Source organism: Ochotona princeps, chromosome 6, assembly GCF_030435755.1.
Source record: "Ochotona princeps isolate mOchPri1 chromosome 6, mOchPri1.hap1, whole genome shotgun sequence".
NCBI classification, from domain to species: Eukaryota; Metazoa; Chordata; class Mammalia; order Lagomorpha; family Ochotonidae; genus Ochotona; species Ochotona princeps.
Window position 1 is genome coordinate 14,989,235 of NC_080837.1, and position 19,473 is coordinate 15,008,707.

General features: G+C 44.1%; 2 protein-coding genes across 10 annotated transcripts in view; one reads left to right on the forward strand and one right to left on the reverse strand.

The window, feature by feature from the left end:
• IQCH (IQ motif containing H) overlaps positions 1–6,523 on the reverse strand; it is a 187,602-nt gene extending 181,079 nt beyond the window's left edge. For all 7 annotated transcript variants that reach the window (XM_058665635.1, XM_058665632.1, XM_058665630.1 and 4 more), the window contains exon 1: positions 6,385–6,523. In XM_058665635.1, the coding sequence (XP_058521618.1) occupies positions 6,385–6,435 (51 nt within the window). In that variant the 5' untranslated portion in view covers positions 6,436–6,523. The remainder of the gene's footprint in view (positions 1–6,384) is intronic.
• Positions 6,524–6,651: 128 nt separating this feature from the next.
• AAGAB (alpha and gamma adaptin binding protein) overlaps positions 6,652–19,473 on the forward strand; it is a 50,957-nt gene continuing 38,135 nt past the window's right edge. For all 3 annotated transcript variants that reach the window (XM_004578331.4, XM_058665640.1, XM_012928804.3), the window contains exon 1: positions 6,652–6,757. In XM_004578331.4, the coding sequence (XP_004578388.2) occupies positions 6,685–6,757 (73 nt within the window). In that variant the 5' untranslated portion in view covers positions 6,652–6,684. The remainder of the gene's footprint in view (positions 6,758–19,473) is intronic.

The window sequence follows — 19,473 nt, forward strand, 5'->3', positions numbered from 1 at the left end:
TTGTCTTGTAAAGCCTCCGGGGCTCACAGATTGAAATCTGAACACACCTCCTGCTTGCTTGTAGGCATTAAGGATGAAGATGTACTCCTTAGGAGTGCTTTGTCCGGATTATTGCTGCAAACTGATTCACCAGCTACTATTTGAAAACACTTGCAAAGTACAAGCTAGCAGTTCAAGGGCAAAGACCTATCCAAGCCTTTCTATCTTTCTTTTGTGATTCCTCTTTTGACTGCATTGACATTTTCCTCTCTAATATTTGGATTTTTGTGTGTGCTTTTGTAATTATATCTGTCAAGGGTTGAACATTAAAAAAGAAAACTAGATTTTTCATTAGGGTGCCAAAGGTTCAACATTTTTCTCTTCTTTGTGTGGACAACAATATTACTTCATGGACTTGTGAGATAAAACGGAGCAAGATGTAGGAAGAACTTAATACAAGGCAATGAGAGGGCAAGGTGTCTGGAATAGCAGTTAAGGTGGCAACTTGGGGCACCTGTATCCCCTATTGGAGTGCTTGGGTTAAGTCCCAGCCTGATTCCTGATTTCAGCTTCTGGCTAATACGGATTCTTGTAGCAAGGAGTGATAGCTCAAGTACTTAGATCCCAACTACCCATGTGAGAGCCCCCCAACTGAGTTCCAGGCTTCCAGCTTCAGCCTGGCCCAGCCTGACTTTTATGAGCATTTAGGAAATGAGCCAGCAGATGGGATATTTCACTGTGTCTCTGTCCCTTTGCCTTTTGAATAAACACATTTTTAAAAATGTAGTTCATAAATCCTAGCTCCCACATTTATGAGTCACAGGATTCCCGTGTATGCCAGTCATATTTTCTTCATCAAGAAAAAAAGCATTAATCAACTTCCTAGAATTACTGGTTGAAAAAGAGGTAATGGCATGAAAATGAATCAATACAGACTTTGTTGACAGATCCACATGGTTCAAATCCTGCTCTCTTTTGCTAAATGGAGCTTGGGAAAGTTACTTGGGCACTCAGAGGCTTAGTGTTGTCATCTCTAAAATGGGAATAATAACAATGCGGCAAGAATCAAACAAATACAAGTAGCTCCAGTGCCCTGGGCAGGCGTGGGGCAAATGGTAATGTGCCTCTTCTGAACTGTAAAACCGAGTAGAACTCCCCGCACATAACTGACACTCAGGAAATGTTCGCTCAATTGAATTGCTCCCTCAATCTTTCTCAGGAGCCTTTTACTTTCCTTGCCAGATAATTTCTCCTCCCCTCTTAATAACCACCCACCTGCCTGTGTAATTGCAGTAGAGATGAGGACTATATGGTACCTTAGACTTGGCTAGGGAGAATATGTTCTGAACTTCTGTGGCTTCTTCATGTGGCTCCCACCTACCACATAGGGTTTTCACATTTCTGTGACTACCAAACTCATTATTATCACACATTTTCTACTTAGAGGAAGGTCATTACTTTGACTGTTTGAGGACAAAAATCGAAGCCTGCATTTACTGCAAAAAAGCCCTGCCCCTGAAGAGCCAGATTCTATGTGGTCAGAAGCAACCTGAGAATTCCGTTCTACTCATCGTTACTAGAGATGGAGTTTGGTCGAGTCATTACCATCCCTTCAAGTTATCTATAACTTCATTAGTTTTAAATAAATAATTTATTTGAGAGACAGAGAGAAAGACAGATCCTATCACTGGCTCACTCCTCAACTACCAGCAATGGTGGGGGCTTGGCCCGAGTCAAAACCAGGAACCGAGAACTCCTGGACTCCCACATGGGTGGTAAAAACCCAGTGATTTGAGCCATCACAGCTACCTCCTCAGATCTGCAGTAGCAGGTAGTTGGAATCAAGAGCCATTGCTGGGGCTAGGACTAAAACCTGGGCCCTGGAATGTGATACACAGGCATCCTAAACTGGAGTCTGAACTAGTAGGGCAAACACCTGCTTTCCCTCCCCCATTCACTTTCTAGTGTATGCTCTCAGCAAATCAGAGAGATTAAGAAAGAGGGTGAAAATATCAAACTGTCCATCTAGTTCCAGTATCTCTACAGTTGCTGTTGACACAGAGCTATTACTCTCTGATTTGCGGTAACTAATACATAGTAAAAAAAAAAAACCATAATGCATATAAGTGAAAATGACATTTTGAGATTTGATTATTGCTTTTAAAAAAATACTAATTTATTTGAGAGAGAAGGAGAAACAGAGAAAGAGGCTTTCCACCCACTAGATCATTTCCCAAATGGCCACAACAGCCAGAGCTGATCTAATCTGGAGTTGGGAGCCAGGAGATTCTTCTGGGTCTCTCACGTAAGCACAGATGCCCAAGGCTTTGTGCTGTCCTCTACTGCTTTCCCAGACTATTAGCAATGAGCTTGATGGCAAGTGGAGCAACCGGGACACAAACTGGTGCCCATACGACATCTAGGGTGCTAGAAGTTGGAGGATTAGCCTGTTGACTCACTGTGCCAGACCCAGAATTCATGTCCTTAAAACTTCATATATGAAATACATGAAATTTGTCCCGTTATGTAAAAAAAAAGCAGCTTAACATCAAGTTTTCCTCTTCTAAGCATTTAGAATAAAAAGCAGCCAAAATCTTTTTTTTCAGATTTTTAAAAATTTATTCATTAATTACATTGTGTTATGTGACACAGTTTCATGGATACTGGGATTCTCCCCTTCCCTCCCCAAACCCTCCCCCCATGGTGGAGTCCTCCTCCTCCACCTTGTTGCATAACCACAGTTCAAGTTCAGTTGAGATTCACTCATTGCAAGCATATACCAAACCTAGAGTCCAGCATCTTATTGTCCAGTCAATTTCAATGGCTTCTTTGGTAGACCCTCTCTGGCTTGAAGACAGAGCCAGCAGAGTATCATCCCGATCAATTAAAAGCTCCAACAAAAGCAGCCAAAATCTTAAAAATAAATGTCCACAAAACTAAAATAACATAATGGGGTATCGGAGCAACACCTATCTAATAAGGCTGACCTTTACTGCCACACTTTGTGTTATCCTACATTTGAATCCTCACAAGATGCTTACAAACGACCTCATATCACCTTCATCTCATACTGCGGGAATCTCAAGCTAAACCACTGGTGCGGGGTCACACAGCTGGTTAACCAGCAGAACTACTCAAATCCCAGGTGGCTGGCTCCACAGCCCCATGCTTAACAATGAGACAACATATGCTTAACACAGAAATACAGAAAGGTGAAGGAGGGTAAAGAAATTCAGTGGAAAAGGTAAGATATAAACATCTCAGAGAATAAGAAAAAAAAACCAGGGGGCATGGAATGAAAGGAGGCTTTTTAGCAGGAATGATGAGTTGGAGAGGTTTGAGAAGCATGTTTAATCTTTTCTTACGCTGAAGGGTCTACCTACTATATCCACCTTTGGTCCATTTTCCTTCCATAGTATGGTGATAATAGTACTCGTCTGATAACTGTACAGATGAAATGAGCCAAAACTTTACACTGTACTTAGATCACTTTGTTAGCCCTGATTATTGTGATTTGTTTCTGTGAAATCCCATTACAGTTTATATTTTGCAATGCAACCTAAAGGAGCCGCTCTCAAACTTGAGTGAGCATCAGAATTATCTAAAGGGTTTGTAGAAATAGACTGGAGGGCTGCAACCCCAGGGTTTCTGATTTAATAGGTCTGGGAGGGGGGAGCCTGGTGGGTCTGTGAATTTGCATTTCTCACAGGTTTTCAGGTGGCGACAATAATGCTGATCCTGGGACCACACTTTGAAAACCACCAGTCAAACGAGTTGCTTAATTTATCTTACTGGGAAACAGATTTAGAAGCAAATGGAAATTTAAAGTACCTCGGTTTTACAGTCAATTACACTCACTCGTGTACACACTCACTCGTGAGAAAACAATTGGATTGTCTAGCCTAACAGTTAAAGGAGATCCACTTGCACAGTACAGAGAACTCACGCAACTTTGGGAAACACTGGCTTAAACTACAGTCAGATGCGAATCTCACCCTCACTCTGCATCCAAAAAGAGATGACATGGATGCCCAGAGTCGTAACATGACCAGTTCAGTGTTACCCACTGGACAGTGTCAAGGCCACGGTCAGATCTCTGCTAGACATAGTGGTTACTGGTAGCCTATTCAAAGGCAATGGATCACAGCCTCCAGCAGAGGTGGAGTCCATGTTGGAGTGTCTGCGATGGTGCTAGACGCTCACAAATATGAAAGATTCATTGGGAAAGCAGGAAGGTCTTCCAATTTCCTCACTATACATACGCGAGTACTTTAAAACATTCATGGAAAATGGATTTATAATTTGTTTACATTTACAGATTTACAACATTTTTTGAAATCTATGCATAGTTTTTGGGTGATGTGCATTTTCCATGGACTTCTGAAAAGTCCTCATAGTCTACACATGGAGAATGAATTTTATAATCTGCAGGTTATCAGCCTCAGTAAACAATTACCACATAGATGGATGCCCCTCCTCCAGGCAGCCCTCCACTCTGTATAATCTTGTTAGACAAGGAGGGGTGCAGGTCAACAGGGGCGTTATTTCTCAGCTTTTCTGTCCAAGTTCACAATTCAATGTTAACAGATGGACATTATTACTGTTGTGCTGTGTCCTGGGTTAATTAAACAGTTCCCTCTGGATCCACTCCAAAGTGGGCTTTTAATACAGGATCCTGCCCCATTCCAAACCACAAGAGGAGCAGTCCTCGGAAACAGAATTATGCTAATTGAGGAAAAAATGAAGTTGGGCATCTGAGTTCCCCTATTTCTGGTCTCTTTCTTTTTAGAGCCATTCCAGGTCTCCTGAAATAGAGGAAACTAAAGAGAAACAAGACTGCACCTGCAGTTGCACGAAGTATACTGTGGAGGAAGAGCTGTGTATTTCTTGAGGTAGTAGGTCCCATTGGTGTAGCAAGTGTTGGGGGACTATAAAAAGATAAGGTTTATGCAACAATTAATGCTACCCAAAGAGAGCTCTGTGTCTTGCTAGATCCCTGCAATGTCCTGTCTGACATGAGCATCTCTGAGGTTTACCAAGGGGGTTATGAGCCACACTGTAGCAGTTTCTATGCATGAAGGAAGAGGAGACCAAAGACATTGGTCTGCCTGCCCCCTCAACCTTCAAAATGAGGGTTGCAAACTAAAGAAGGCCCCTGAGGGCAGTGTGATGTTGAGCTCCATACAACCTCTGGCTGCCAAAGCCTCAGGGAAGCTTCTGGAGCATACTGTCCCACAACATGGCCAGGAGGAGGTGATGCTGCCTGAGACCCTACAGGGAGATGAAGACTGGCAGCTCTGTGTTTAGTGCCCTTTGCACCCCTGCTCCTGAGCTGGTCCTAAGTTCTGTGGGTCCTTCTCACTCAGCGCTGATTCTAAGGGTGGTCCTGATGCCTCAAGTTTGCAGCCAGCTGGTCTGGAGGGAGGGAGCAATAGCATCCCTTCTAGACTTCAGTTCAGTTTGGCTATATTGCAGAGTGATGGTGAAACAGTTTTAAAAGGTAATATGCAGGTATGATTCATATCAGGGAAGTCTATGAAATTGGTCATGTCTGGAAACAGTGAAATAAAGGAAGACTCCTGAATGGGAGACAAATTTTGACCAAAAAAATATATAGACCCATTTGAAAGATAAACTTCACATCCACTGAGAATCTGGGAATCTGGATAGAGTGGCCTTAGGCACATTACTTCACACCTTAGTCAAACGGAACAAAATATAAAAGTCATGATACATGTAAGAAGCATTTGAATTCCACCACACTTGAGTGAAAAAAAAAAGTCTCAACCTCGTCAGAAAAATCTGTACCTGCTACAAACTGAGTTATCTTGCTGTTGCCAGTACTTTGTTCACACACCCCTCTTCTAATTAAAGATACGTCCCTGAATTTTTAAATGTCCTGTATTTATATCAAAACGTCAACCTGATGTGCAAGTAGTCTTTGCTATATTGAGTCTATTTTCTGTGCATGTTCCCAAGCAGGGACATTTGGCTCCCCCAAATTGGGGTGTTTATGAAAAGAAGCTTGCACATTTCCATTTTCTCCCCAAATTCCTGCTGGGCTCCCAATGTGTCAGATTTGTCTGTCCTTTAGGCCCCAAGTCACCGGAACAACATTTTACAATGGGGGATGGTGGTGGTGGTGGTGAGTGAGTGTGGGGTGTGTGTGTGTGTGTCTCCCTGAAGGTTCCAGGGTCTTGGAGTTTTCTCAGGACGTGTTTCTTTCTGAAGCGTAATCTCCAGAGTAAGCCGTCCTGAGTGTGTTAGGTCAGCGAAGGGAACTGGGCTGGACATTTTGAGGAACTCCTCTCGTGTAGGGACTGCTCCTCAAATGAGGAGAAGCTGCTAAGCCTCGCTCGACAGTGTGGAAGTTGGGAAGGGCCGAACGAGGCCCGTCTCCCCCACCTGGATTAAGATGGTTCCGATGGGATCGTAGTTTTCATTCTCCTGTGCCATGGCGAGGATGGGGAGGAAGACCTGCCCGCGAAGACGAAGCCTCCAGCCGCGCAAACCTGAGGCAAAGCTCTGGTCCCCGTGGCAACACCGCGCGCCAGCCTGATCTACTCCGGCAGCGGAAACAGGGGGGTGACCACTAGCTGGGTTACGAGAACTCGGTCCTCCGAATGTGCTTCCCCCCTCCACGCCGGCCGCAGTGGTACAACCCAAGGCGGAAGCGGCTCGGTGACCCGGCATTCCAGGGCAGCTATGGCTGCCGGCATCCCCTGTGCGCTGGTGACCAGCTGCTCTTCCACCTTCAGCGGAGACCGGCTAGTCCAGCGTGAGTAGCGGGGCGCCGGGGCCGGCTTCCACGATTCCCGAGCCTCGGCGGGCGACCGTCCTGGGAGCACTGCCTGCCGCTGGGCCCTGTGCCCCTCGCGCGGGCCGTGGACTGGGTCAGGTGCTCGGTGTTGCCAGGTGTTGGTCCCGGGCCTTTTCTACCTGTCCGGCCCACTCCGCGCTCCTTCCGGAGGGGCTTCATCTTAGCGCTCTTTGCGGGTCCCCCGAGGCAGCCTGAAGGCGCGCTGCGAGTTGTGCAAGTGTCCGGTGTTGGCCTTGGGGATGTTGTGAGCACTTGTTCCTCACTGAGCAGGTGGAGCAGCGAAACTCCTTGCCTCGTCTGGTCCTTTGCCTTCCTCCGGGACCGTGCGCGGTGCTCTTGTGCCGGACCTAGGGCTTTGGCCTCTGGGCCCCACGCAGTGAGTGTCCAGCTAAAACAACCAGGGAGACCGCGTGGGGCCGGGTGGTAGCCCGACTGCACCACCCGGGGGAGTTGGCTGATACGTAACTGCAGACTGGTCATCAGCGGTGACTCCCCGCTGCTGTGTGAGCGCAGGTCCCTCAGTTTTGTTTGGAAAATGATAATAGTTTTCACAGGGTGTTACTCCAATCCGGAAACCTGCACGTAGTCAGCGTTTGATAAATGATTCATCTTAGTAGTAATTCTAACGCTTAGTTTCCTGGTCTTAAAATAGGCCATATACACCGGTTTTAGGATTTTTTTTTTTTTTTTGAAACTATAAAGCACCATGAACTTTTTTTTTTTAACCTGTCAGATACCAGAATTAGGCGAAATGTCCCTCTAGCAGACCAGTCTGTGCTTTAGTTACTGTTTAGGATCTCTTAGAAAGTTCCTGGCCAGGGTGAAACTTTAGTTACTAAACTTTTTAAATAGTTCTGACTGTGCTTATGGACACCATTTCCTTACCTTCAAGCAGTGTTCTTTTGCTGTTCCCTGCTTTCTTCCCTCTTTTTCTCCATTCCTACCTTCCCTTATTTTTTTAGTTTGGAAAACGAGTTGCCCTGAGGATTCAGCACATTCGAAGAGGGCAGCCACCCTTGGGCCCGTTACTACAAGCACTAGTGCCACGAACATTTCCATGTGCTTTTTCCAGCCATTTTCTCCAGTGCATGATTTCTAAAAAAGAAATAACTATCATCGCATTTGATAAATAGTTGTTATCCCAGGGTTGTTTTGTTTTGTTTTGTTTTATATTACCGTCACCTGTCCATCTGGTGACTACACAAGCGTTCTTTAGATTTCCTGGGGTGCTTTTCCAAAAGGAGAATATGCACTAATGACACACGAAAATCCTTCCAAAGACATTTCGGGAGTATTAAGTGTTCAGGTGACTGCGCTGCTCTCTAAGCTTGCTGAGGGGTCGGAATGGGCAGATGCTGCGTTGAGGTAGCTGTGTACCCGTAGTGGTCACATCCTAGAAGTTCTTCTCTATGAAATGTACCCACATTTCAGGGGAGAAGAGGGTTTATAAAGAGACTGCTTGTACAATAATCCATTTGGTTTCTGAACTAAATGTCTCTTAGGTCAAAATTAGATAATGTTTCCTTTTGTGACTCCATTAGCATTATAAAGTGAAAAATGAAAGAGTGAGCAGATGGTATTTGAGGAAAAGTGAACAGAAAAGGAGGGCTTGTCGTTTCTTCCAAGATTATGAGTAGCAGTGGTAGTGTTAGCGTGAATGATTTAGCAGTCTGCTTTGCCATGATCACAGATGGACTTAATCACGGATTTAATTTACCATGGGGTAAGAGATGGAAACTACCATGAAGAGTATCTTTAAAATGTTTGGTGCTTTTTGGGAAACATGTGAGTTTCTGTTTCAGGAGGGAGACCCTGTGTGGTTGCTGAGTTTCTCCTTGCTTTGATTCCTGATGGATTTTAGTGGCAGTGTCTCCTGGCCAGTTAGTGTTGTCCTGTGTCGGAGGCTCTGCCAGCCATAAAGTACACAGATGCCTTGTGAACCAACTTTGTTTTTGTCACTTAGAGACCTGCCTTGTAGTTGTCCTGGTAAAGGTTGCTGATGGCAAATTGAAACAATGTTACTTACAAGTATAACTATCTGCCTATTTTATTGAAAGATTCACTTTTGGGGGAGTTCCCCCCATGGGTCAGGTGTTAGAATATAGCCTTCCAGCATTCCTCTCCCCAAAACTGCATCCTCTGATCTTTGTACAGCACTGATGAGATCCTGGCCTCCAGGACCTTGGTCTGGGGTTCACCTTTTACAGTTGGAAACCTGTGGACCTGCATGTATGACAGGCTTTTTTTTTTTTTTTTTTTTTTGAAAAGCAAAGTCACAGAGATTGGAGACAGAGGGAGAGAGAGCTTGGTAGATACTGATCTCACATCTGCTGGTTCACTCCCCAGATGGCTGCAACAGCAAGGACTGTGCCTGGAGCCAGGCCAGGCACCTGGGACTCCATCTGGGTCTTCGTGAGAGCACAGGGTCCTAGGAACTTGGTCCATCTTCTGCTGCCTTCCCAGCTGCATTAGCGGGGAGCTGAGTCCAAAGTAGAACAGCCCAGACTTGAACTGGTGATCTTGTGGGTCTTGCAGGCAGCTGCTTAAGTTGTTGCACTAGAGTGCTGGCCTCAGTTTGTGTTATTTGAAAGGTATGCAAGTCCTGGAGCATGCATTTGCTCTTGGGATTTGTATGCATGGGAATAGGAGGCATCTGTAATGTTTCTGAAGTGTTGAAATGTAACATGTTGGTATTAGTGTAAGGAATGATAGGGAAAATTAACCCCTAGAAGAACATTTTAAGTACATTCACCTTGCTATCTGGGATGGTTAAAGTCTTAGTTCTGTATGGCAAGAAAAAAAAAAAAACTTTGTGCAAATGATCTATATTAACAAGACCAATATTTAACATTTATATATATACACATATATATGTATGTATAAATAATATGACATACGTTTGAAAGAATGCATGCCTGATAGTCTCAATAATTTATGGATTTTCATTTCCCAGTTGAGTAAGTTCAAGAGACGTTATCTATCAGGGGTTCTTCAAAAAGTTCCATAAATGAATACTATAAGGAAACCATACAGGCATTTCAGAAACTTTGTTGCACCAAAATAAAATTATTTTAATTCCATTGTCCATGAACTCCTTGAAGTCCCCTCTTCTTAGTTGTTGCTACCATACAGGATTAGCATTAGAAGGGGAGAACCACTTCAGATCATCTCAAACTTCCTTCTAGATGTAAAATCATATGTTACTGTATTAGCTACCTGCATTTATGTTAGAGAATGCTTCACTTGAACCTGACATTCCATTTTTTTTAAATCAGCAGAGCTTTGCTGTAATATACATTTTTATGGAATATAATCAGTATTTCAGCATGTATCTGGATGTTATAAACTGATGAAATCCAGCAGTTGGCATTTCCGTCTCTCTCTGTGTTGAGGGCTGATAGGCTCTTGTCTTCCACTTCTTCGTACAGGGTCTAAAACATTGTGAGCTGCAGTCACCGTCCTATAGTGCTGTGCAGCAGCTACCCGACCCTTTGCTGTTATCTCACCTCCCTTCAGCCCCTCCTCCCCACCTTTTTCTTTTTTTTATATTTTATTTTTTTTATTCATTGATTACATTGTATTACGTGATACAGTTTCGTTGGACCTGGGAATCACCCCAAGTTCCCCACCTTTTTCAACATCTGATGCTCACTATTACAAGTTTAGTTAAACTTTTTAACTTCCGTGTGTGAAAAAGAGCATATGGTATTTGTATTTCTGTATTGGGTGTATTTTACTTGACATTTTGACCTCCACCCACTTCCATCCATTTTGCTGCAGTTGTCAGAATTTCATTCTTACGGAAGATTTTGTGGTGTACATATTGTGAATAGTGCTACAGTGAGCTTGGAGTGCAGCTAATCTCTCTGATGTGATAATCTCATTTTCTTCAGATAAATTCTCGGAAGTGGGGATAGCCGGGTTATGTAGTAGATCTGTGCTTAGATATTTAAGGTACTGCCATAGTGTTCTGTATAATGATTACTTTTTTTGCATTCCTACCAGCAGCGTGTAAGGGTTTCCATCTTTGCCAGCATTCTTTTTTTTTTTTTTTTTTTTTTTTTTTGCCTTTTTGAACTTGGTGGTTTTTTTCTGTCAGAATTTGGAGTATATCATATTCTTAGTTGTTGCTACCATATAGGATTAGCATTAGAAGGGGAGGACCACTTCAGATCATCTCGAACTTCCTTCTAGATGTAAAATCGTATGTTGCTGTATTAGTTACTGCTGTACTGGGGATGCACACCACACTTGGGGAGGCTGGGGTGCTGTAGGTCAAAACGCAGCTCCCTCCTGTGAGGGTGCAGATCTCCACCTGACATCAGGGCAAGTCTAGAGACTATCTGATGGGAATGGCGAATTAGGGGCTCCTGGCCTATAAGGTTTTTTGCTGAAGAATCTAGGAACATGTTAGGGACTCCTGTGAATGTCGCTTGGCATTTTTGTAAGGTTTAAAATTCTCTTTTTGTGTTGCACAGTTGAGATGTTGACCATGAAGTGTCACTGTGGCTATCTTGTCTGGTTGTGACTATTTGGGGTCCTGTGGGCATTGTGTAATTGGATGTTGCTGTCTCTATGTAGAGTGAGGCAGCTTTGAATTATTACTTCATTGAATGGGTACTCTATGTCTTTATTCTTCTCTTCTTACTCAGGGAGCCCCACAGTGAGTGCCTGTTTGTATAATGATGTCGTCAAGGGTCTCAGAGGCTTTCTGCCCAAGTTGTTCTGTTTTCTCTCTCCCACCCTCCCTCCCTCTTGTCCACTGTCCTTTTCTACCCTTCCCCACTTCCCCCAACTTTCCTCCCCAACTTCTTCCTCTTTCTAGGTCTAGTTGGAGTGTTTTCAAAGACCTGTCTTCAAATTCAGATAGTCCTTTTTCTGATTGATTTGTGTTATTCTTGTAGCTTTCAACTATATATTTTTTTTATTTGACTCACTGAGTTATTTATTTCCAAGGTTTCTGTTTGGTTCCTTTTTTCTCTTTTTAGCTGATTTTTTCATTCATGAGTACCCTGTGTTGCATCCCTAATTTTAATCTACTCTGTTTTATCTCCTTGAGCACCCTTGTAATTATTGCTTGAAATCCATGCCCGGCATTTTGTTCGCCTCCTAGTGTTGGATTTTGCCAGCCTCAGATGAGTTCCAAGAGGCTGGGGTTGTGCCTCAGTATTAGGGAAGACTGGTGGAGGCTGACACATAGCCGTGTTGCACCTGTATCACAGCCACTGGTCTCTGTGCTGTACTGGGGATGCACACCACACTCCTGTGAGGCTGGGGTGATACAGGTCAAAACCCAGCTCCCTCCTGTGAGGGTGCAGATCTCCACCTGACATCAGGGCAGGTTTAGAGATGGGGATGACAAATTGGGGACTCTGCCTGGTGTTGGTTCTCTATTGTGGTTGGGCTAACACTGAGCCGCAAGGTGTGGTGCTGAGCTCAGTTTCCTGACCTACTCCACGATGGCTCAGTTCTTTTTTTTTCTTTTTTAAGATTTATTTTATTTTTGTTACGAAGTCAGATATACAGAGAGGAGGAGAGATAGAGAGGAAGATCTTCTGTCCAGTGATTCACTCCCCAAGTGAGCACAACGGCCGGTGCTGTGCCGATTTGAAGCCAGGATCCAGGAAGCTCCTCCAGGTCTCTCACATGGGTGCAGGATCCTAAAGCATTGGGCCGTCCTCAAGTGCTTTCCCAGGCCACAAGCAGGGAGCTGGATGGGAAGTGGAGCTGGTGGGATTAGAACCGGTGCCCATATGGGATCCCGGCGTGTTCAAGGCAAGGACCTTAGCCACCAGGTCACACTGCCGGGCCCATGGCTCAGTGTTTATTCTTTCCTATCTGTGAGGTACAAGGAAGAGGAGTTGTGGAGGCAATCCCTTGATGCTCAGCTGGGTCACAGCTGGATCTCACAGTCCGTGAAGTCCATGCCGTCTTACGGGTGTTTGCCAAGGCTGCACAGACCTAGTGTTAGTCCAGTATACAATGAGTTCATCCCACTGAGGTTCCTTCTGGCAGACCTGGACACACAGTCTGTGAGCCCTGGCCTGGGATAGAGGCCTTCGGGCTTTATCTGGTACTGGACTCAACACAGAGGAGTGATCTCAAACTTCCATGAACATCCTGAGTTCACATTCCCCCTCTTCCCACAGTGGCTGGGTCTTGTGTTGCTATCTGCTGGAGGCTGAGGGACCAGTGGCAGAAGTGATCTGTCCCTTGGCTGCCTGGCTAGAGGATTCAAAGGCTCAGCTGCAGGTATGGCCTGGGGGCAGGGACCCATCTGGCACCAGGTTTCACTGTATCAAGCCTGGTACTGGATTTCAAGTCTGGAGTCTAGCCTTAATTCTCTGTGTCTCCCCCAGCTGGGAGGTGAAGTGTTTTTGTAGGTGGCCTTGTTGCTTGGAGAAGGGCCAGAGGTGACGCAGGCAACTCAATCCATCCTGCAGTTTCCAGCGCATCTTCTGCTGCATTGGACTGGGCACTGTGGTCTCCCACCTGGCTTCCTTTGTTCTTGTGAAAGTGGCTTAGCTTGTGATTGACTGTCCAAGTTAGTGTCTGTGTTGGGGAGATGACCGCTGGAGAGTACCTGTCCAAGTCTGGCATTCTCAAGTTCATTGTTGAAAACTGAGTAAATCAAGCTTTATTGTAAAGTTTCCGTGATCTTGCTTGGCTTACACAATAGAAGATGTAGCTTTTTGTGTTTGGAATTCAGGTGCATGTGCCCACAGGCGCACTCAGTCCTCTGGTCCCCCGGCTTCTGGAACTGCAGAACCAGCAGCTCAGTCACAGGATGGTAAACAGGCCCATGGAACATTGCTGCTGCAGGCTGTCGGTGTCCTGCCCTTAGAAAAGGCCTCTCCTGGGGAGGGGTATGTTATCTGAAAGGAAATAGCTTTTGTGCAGCTTGCCCCAGTGTCTAGCAACAAGACAGCAATAAGAGCTTGAGTCTTCTAATGTGTATTTTCCTGCAACTTGTTGAGATATTCTGAATGGAGCATTTTGGTTTACCCTAGGAAGAAGTCATAATTTTTGCTTAAGCCTAAGTTGCTATTTTGTCTGTGGTAGGAAAACTCTGCCTTTGACTGGATTGTATATTTCCAAGGCTTTATTCAAAGGATGGAAGAAAGATCAGGCCAGCAAGATCTTCCACAGGGGTCTAAAGTTGTCATCACAGAGTGATTTTTGCTGTGATGCTTACTCTATTTTTAAATTTTCAGTTAACATTTCAAATGGGCATAAGATTTTTGTGTTTTTTTAGAGGGACGTTGAGGAGGGGGAAAACTTCAATACAAGGTCATAGTAGCCTGTGCAAATCCAAAAGGACTTAAGAGTATGTCCACATTATGTTCCTCTGTGTATGTGTACGTGTAATGTGTTTCTGTCTGTGTGAAATTAAAATTCAACTCTATGGTTTCCCAAAGTTGCTCAGTTAGTTGGGGGAGCCAAGATTCAGTTGTGCTTCTGTACTTGTGGAATATTATCAATTTGATACCTAGAACTAGATGTGTGTTCAAAGTAGAGATGGAAATGGGAAAAATTGCTGCAGATTTTTAAAAGGATTTATTTATTAATTTATTGGAAAGTCGGATAAACAGAGAGGAGAGAGAGTGGAAGATCTTCCATCTGCTGGTTCACTCCCCAAGTAGCCACACCAGTCGGAGCCCAGCCGAGCTGAGCCGAGCTAAGCCGAGCCAAGCCGGGCCGATCCAAAGCCAGGAGCCAGGAGTTTCTTTTGGGTCTCTCATGTAGATGCAGGGTACCAAAACCTTGGGCCATCCTTGACTGCTTTTCCAGGCCACATACAGGAAACTGGATGGGAAGCAAGGCCGCTGGGGTACGAACTGGTGCCCATATAGGATCCCAGCGTGTGCAAGGTGAGGACTTTAGCCACTAGGATACCATGCTGGTCCCAATTGCTGTAGATTTTACATTTTACCATTAACATTAAAAACTTTATAACTCTCAAAATACAGTCATGCTTATTCTTTCAGGGCAGTTGGAGCCTTTGTAGAGGAAGTGTATGGTAAGTTAAATAACAGATGGAAATGACTTCATTGGTGTTAGTTTGTTTCCTGTGGCATAAAGAATTTAACTTTGTGTGAAGTTTTAAACTAATCCTATAGATACTGATGAGAGAACTAAATGTAAGGTACTGCCTTTCTGGGACACAACATTCCAGGGAGTGGGGCTGTGGTAGAGAGGAGGAAGAGGAGAAATGCCAGTGGAACAGTGTTAGGCCTCAGCCCCTGTGGCACTGAGCTGTTGTGGATACAGAGAGTATTGTTTCATTCTGGAAGGTTCTGAGCATGTGTAGACTCAGACCTTTGTTCTGGGCTGTCTGCTTGTTTTTGTCTGGCAAAAGGTAAAAGCATCTAGAAAGTATGCAGTGGTCATTGGGTTCAAACAACTTTTGCTGCCTTTTGCCCTGTGTAATTCAAGTAATGACACTCAATAAATAATGAAATCTGATATAGGACGATATTTGTATAAGGTTAAAGTATGAAGATTGTTTTAAACTTGTCTGGTAAGAATAATGATCTGGACATGACATTGTGTTTATGTTGGAGTCAGTGCCTACACACACTACAAACACATCTCTAATTACTTATGCTGGAAGCGAGATTGACATAGGTTGGAATGGACTGGGATAGCTGGGGAACTCTTAAAGTGACCTTTCTGATTACAGGCCTTTTCGGTCCGAACCACTGTGGGCTCAGATATTCCTTACAGATGCAGGCTGGTTCTACACAGAGCTGGGGAAAGCATTGCCATACCTGGGCCAGCATTAAGGTTGTTCAGGGCAGGGATGTGTGTGCTCATGTGGCAGTAAACAGCACCACAGCATGGCCAGAGGGGCTGGACTGTCTGAATTCTGCCTGGGTTGTGCAGGGTTTTTTTAGGGGGTGGGGAGAAAGTCTGTGACTTGAACAATGCGTTCTAGCCTCCCCTTAGCTATCTTAGAGCTGAAAAACTCCATTGCCCCAGTCACTTAGATGTACCACCCATTGCTCTGAGTGCCCGAAATGTGCCTTGGTCAGCTACCTCAGCAGGAACGTGAGGGTCTTATCTCCCAACTTCTGTGACTTTTTAGCATCGCTTTTTGGGATAACGTTACTTTGTTATCTGTCATTACTTGCTTAAGAGAGGCTCTTTTAATGCGTTACTTTTCAACAGGTGCAAGGAGTTGTAGAGCTGCCATCACTGTCTGATTGTAGAACATACCTTTCATTTCAGAAGGAAGCCTTGTGCTTGCTTCCTTCTCACTGCTACCTCAGGCAGTGGTGCGTTTGCTCTCTTGCCCTTCAGATTTTCTGGATATTTTACAAAATGGAATCATACAATGTTGTGGACTTTTATGTCTGGCATCTTTTATGTAGCATAATCTTTTTGAGGTTCATCCATGTCATATTCTTTTGCCTGGGTATACCATGTTTGATTTATTCATCAGCTGATAGACATTTTGGCTACTGTGAGTAACACTGTTCTGAACACTGTTGAATAGCTTGTCATGTGAACAGATTTTCACTTCTCTCAGGTAGATGCCTAGAGTGTTGGGTCGTATGGGAAGTTTATGCTTCATATTTTAAGAAGCTGCAAACCTTTTTCAGAGCAGCAGCACATTCCCTCAGCAATGGATAACAGTTCCAGTGTCTTCACATCTTTGTTAACACTTGTTATTGTCAGTAGTTTCAATTTTAGCCAATCTAATGGTTGTGAAGTATCTCATCATGATTTTAATTTATATTTTTCTAATAAATCCTAATGTTGAGATTTTTCATGTGTATGTAGACCAGTTATGTATCTTTATGAACATGTTTTTTGCCCTGGACTGCGTGGATGGCAAGAACCACAATTGCCACAGTTGCCTCCCAGGCTCTGGAGTCAGGAGGCAGAGCCGGGACTCCAACTCGGGCACTCCAGTGGAGGAAACCAGCATTTCAGCTACTAAGCTAAATGCCCATTTCCCTGCCCCTTTGTAAAATCCTTTTTTGTATTTTTTAATCTTTGCATTGGTGAGATATAAGAATTCTTTATGTGTTTTTAAAAGTATCTTGATAGGCCCTGGCTGGTGGTTCTAGCAGCTAAAGTCCTCACCTTGAACACACCAGGATCCCATGTGGGCACTGGTTCTAATCCCAGTCGCCCTGCTTCCCATCCAGTTCCCTGCTTGTCGCCTGGAAAAGCAGTTGAGGACGGCCCAAAGCCTTGAGACCCTGTACCCTTTTGGAAGACAAAGAAGAGGCTCCTGGCTCTTGGGTTCAGATTCCACTTGGGGAATGAATCAGCGGATGGAAGTTCTTCCTCTGTCTCTCCTCCTCAGTATATCTGACTTTGCAATAAAAATAAATAAATTTTTAAAAGGAAAAGGTACCTTGATAATTTACAAATATTTTCATCTATGGTTTGTCTTTTGATTTTTTTGATGGTATTTTTGAAATGGCAGTTTTTCATTTTGAAAAAGTCTGGTGTCTGTGTGTGCCTGCGATGATTCTGTGTGTGTGTGCGTGTCCCTGCAATGATTCTGTGTGTGTGTATGTGTGCCTGCGATGATTGTGTGTGTGTGTGTGTTTGTCCCTGCAATGATTCTGTGTGTGTGTGTGTGTCCCTGCAATGATTCTGTGTGTGTGTGTGTCCCTGCAATGATTCTGTGTGTGTGTGTGTGTTTGTCCCTGCGATGATTCTGTGTGTGTGTATGTGTGCCTGCGATGATTGTGTGTGTGTCCCTGCGATGATTCTGTGTGTGTGTGTGTCCCTGCAATGATTTTGTGTGTGTGTGTGTGTGTCCCTGCGATGATTCTCCGTGCTTCCCAAGTTGACTGTGCCCTTCTTGAGGGACCTTTGGGTGCTGTGATGTTATACCTGTTTGATGACACTTTCTAATGGGCCAATTATGTTTTCAGTCTTTAAGTACAGGAGATAATACTGTGCTTTGAAAATTTTCCTAGTAGTCAAGATGTAAAATAGATTTTATTGGCTCTATGACATCTTTATGTAGTGGAGAGGTGATGGTGCCTTGCTACATCATTTCTGTGATAATAAAACTAGTTTTGAATTCTATAATTATGTGTGTGTGTGTGTATAAGGACTGAAGTTAAATTCATTCTGTGCTGTAGATTAGAACTTTCTGAGATTGGAGACGGTTAGCATTTTAAGCCAGATAATTCTTAGCTGTGTGAGTCTGTTCCAGACATTGTATGCTGTATGGCAGCTCCCTGGCCGTGATAAACAAAGTCTCCAGGTGTTGATGGGAGTCCCTGCTCTACAGAGACCAGTGCTTTGGGTGTGTATTTAAAACTTTGATTTTGAAGCCAGCACTGTGATGTATCAGGCAAAGCCTCTGCTGGTGATGCCAGTATCCACTATGGGTGCCAATTCAAGTCCTGGCTGTGCCTCTTCTGATCCAGCTCCCTGCAGGTGTGCCTGATAAAGCAATGGAATATGACCTGAGTATTTTGGTCCCTACACCAATGTGGGAGAACTGGAAGAAGGTCCTGGCTCCAGGCTGCACCCTGGCCCAGCCCCAGCCGTTGCAGCTGTTTGCGCAGTAAGCCAGAGAGTGGAAGATCTCTCTTATCTTTTCCCTTTTCTCTCTGTACTCTGCCTTTCAAAAACATGAAATACATCTTTAAAAAATAACTATGATTTTTAGTTTGATGAGGTCCCAATTGTTTATTTTGGTCTCGATTTCTACTGCATTTGGAGTCTTTTTTAGGAAGTGAGGGCCTACCCCTAAGTGTTCCAGTGTGTTTCCAACATTTTCTTCCAAAAGTTTGAAGGTTTCTGGATGTAGGTTTAGATCTGTTATCCATTTAGATCTGATCTTAGTGTATGGTGAGAGATGTGGATCTATTTTTTTGTTTCTGCAGGCTATTAACCAGTTGTCCCAACAGCATTTATTGAACAGACCTTCCCATTTGCCTGGATTGTCGTTTGTCTTTTTGTCAAAGATTATTTGGCTGTATCTGTGTGGGTTTCCTTCTGGTGTTTCTATTCTGCTCCATTGATCTTCCTCTCTATCTTTGTGCCAGTACCACGCTGTTTTGATAACCACTGCCCTATAGTATGTCCAGAGGTCCGGAACTGTGATTCCCCCTGCTAACTTCCTGTTCTTCAGGATGGTTCTAAGAAGCTTCTGTACAGCTAGAGAAACAATCAACAAAGTAAAAAGGCAACCCACAGAATGGGAGAAGATCTTTGCACACGACATAGGTGATAGAGGGCTGATCTCCAGAATATACAAAGAGCTACAAAACAACCAAAATGTCAAAACAAACAAGCCACTCAAGAAATGGGCACGGGAAATGGGCAAACACTTCAAAAAGGAACAAACCCAAATGGCAAATAAACATATGAAAAAATGCTCAAGTTCCCTGGCAATAAGGGAAATCCAAATTAAAACATCAATGAGGTACCACCTAACGCCAGTAAGACTGGCCCACATGAATAAAAGCACCAACAACACTTGTTGGCGAGGTTGCGGGGAAAAGGGATCCCTACTCCACTGCTGGTGGGGCTGCAGGCTGGTACAGCCTCTATGGAAATCAGTATGGAGAATATTCAAACAACTCAAATTCAACATACCGTATGATCCAGCAATAGCACTCCTAGGAATATATCCAGAACACTTGTTTTATGAGAAACCAACATGCACTCCTATGCTCATAGCAGCACAATCA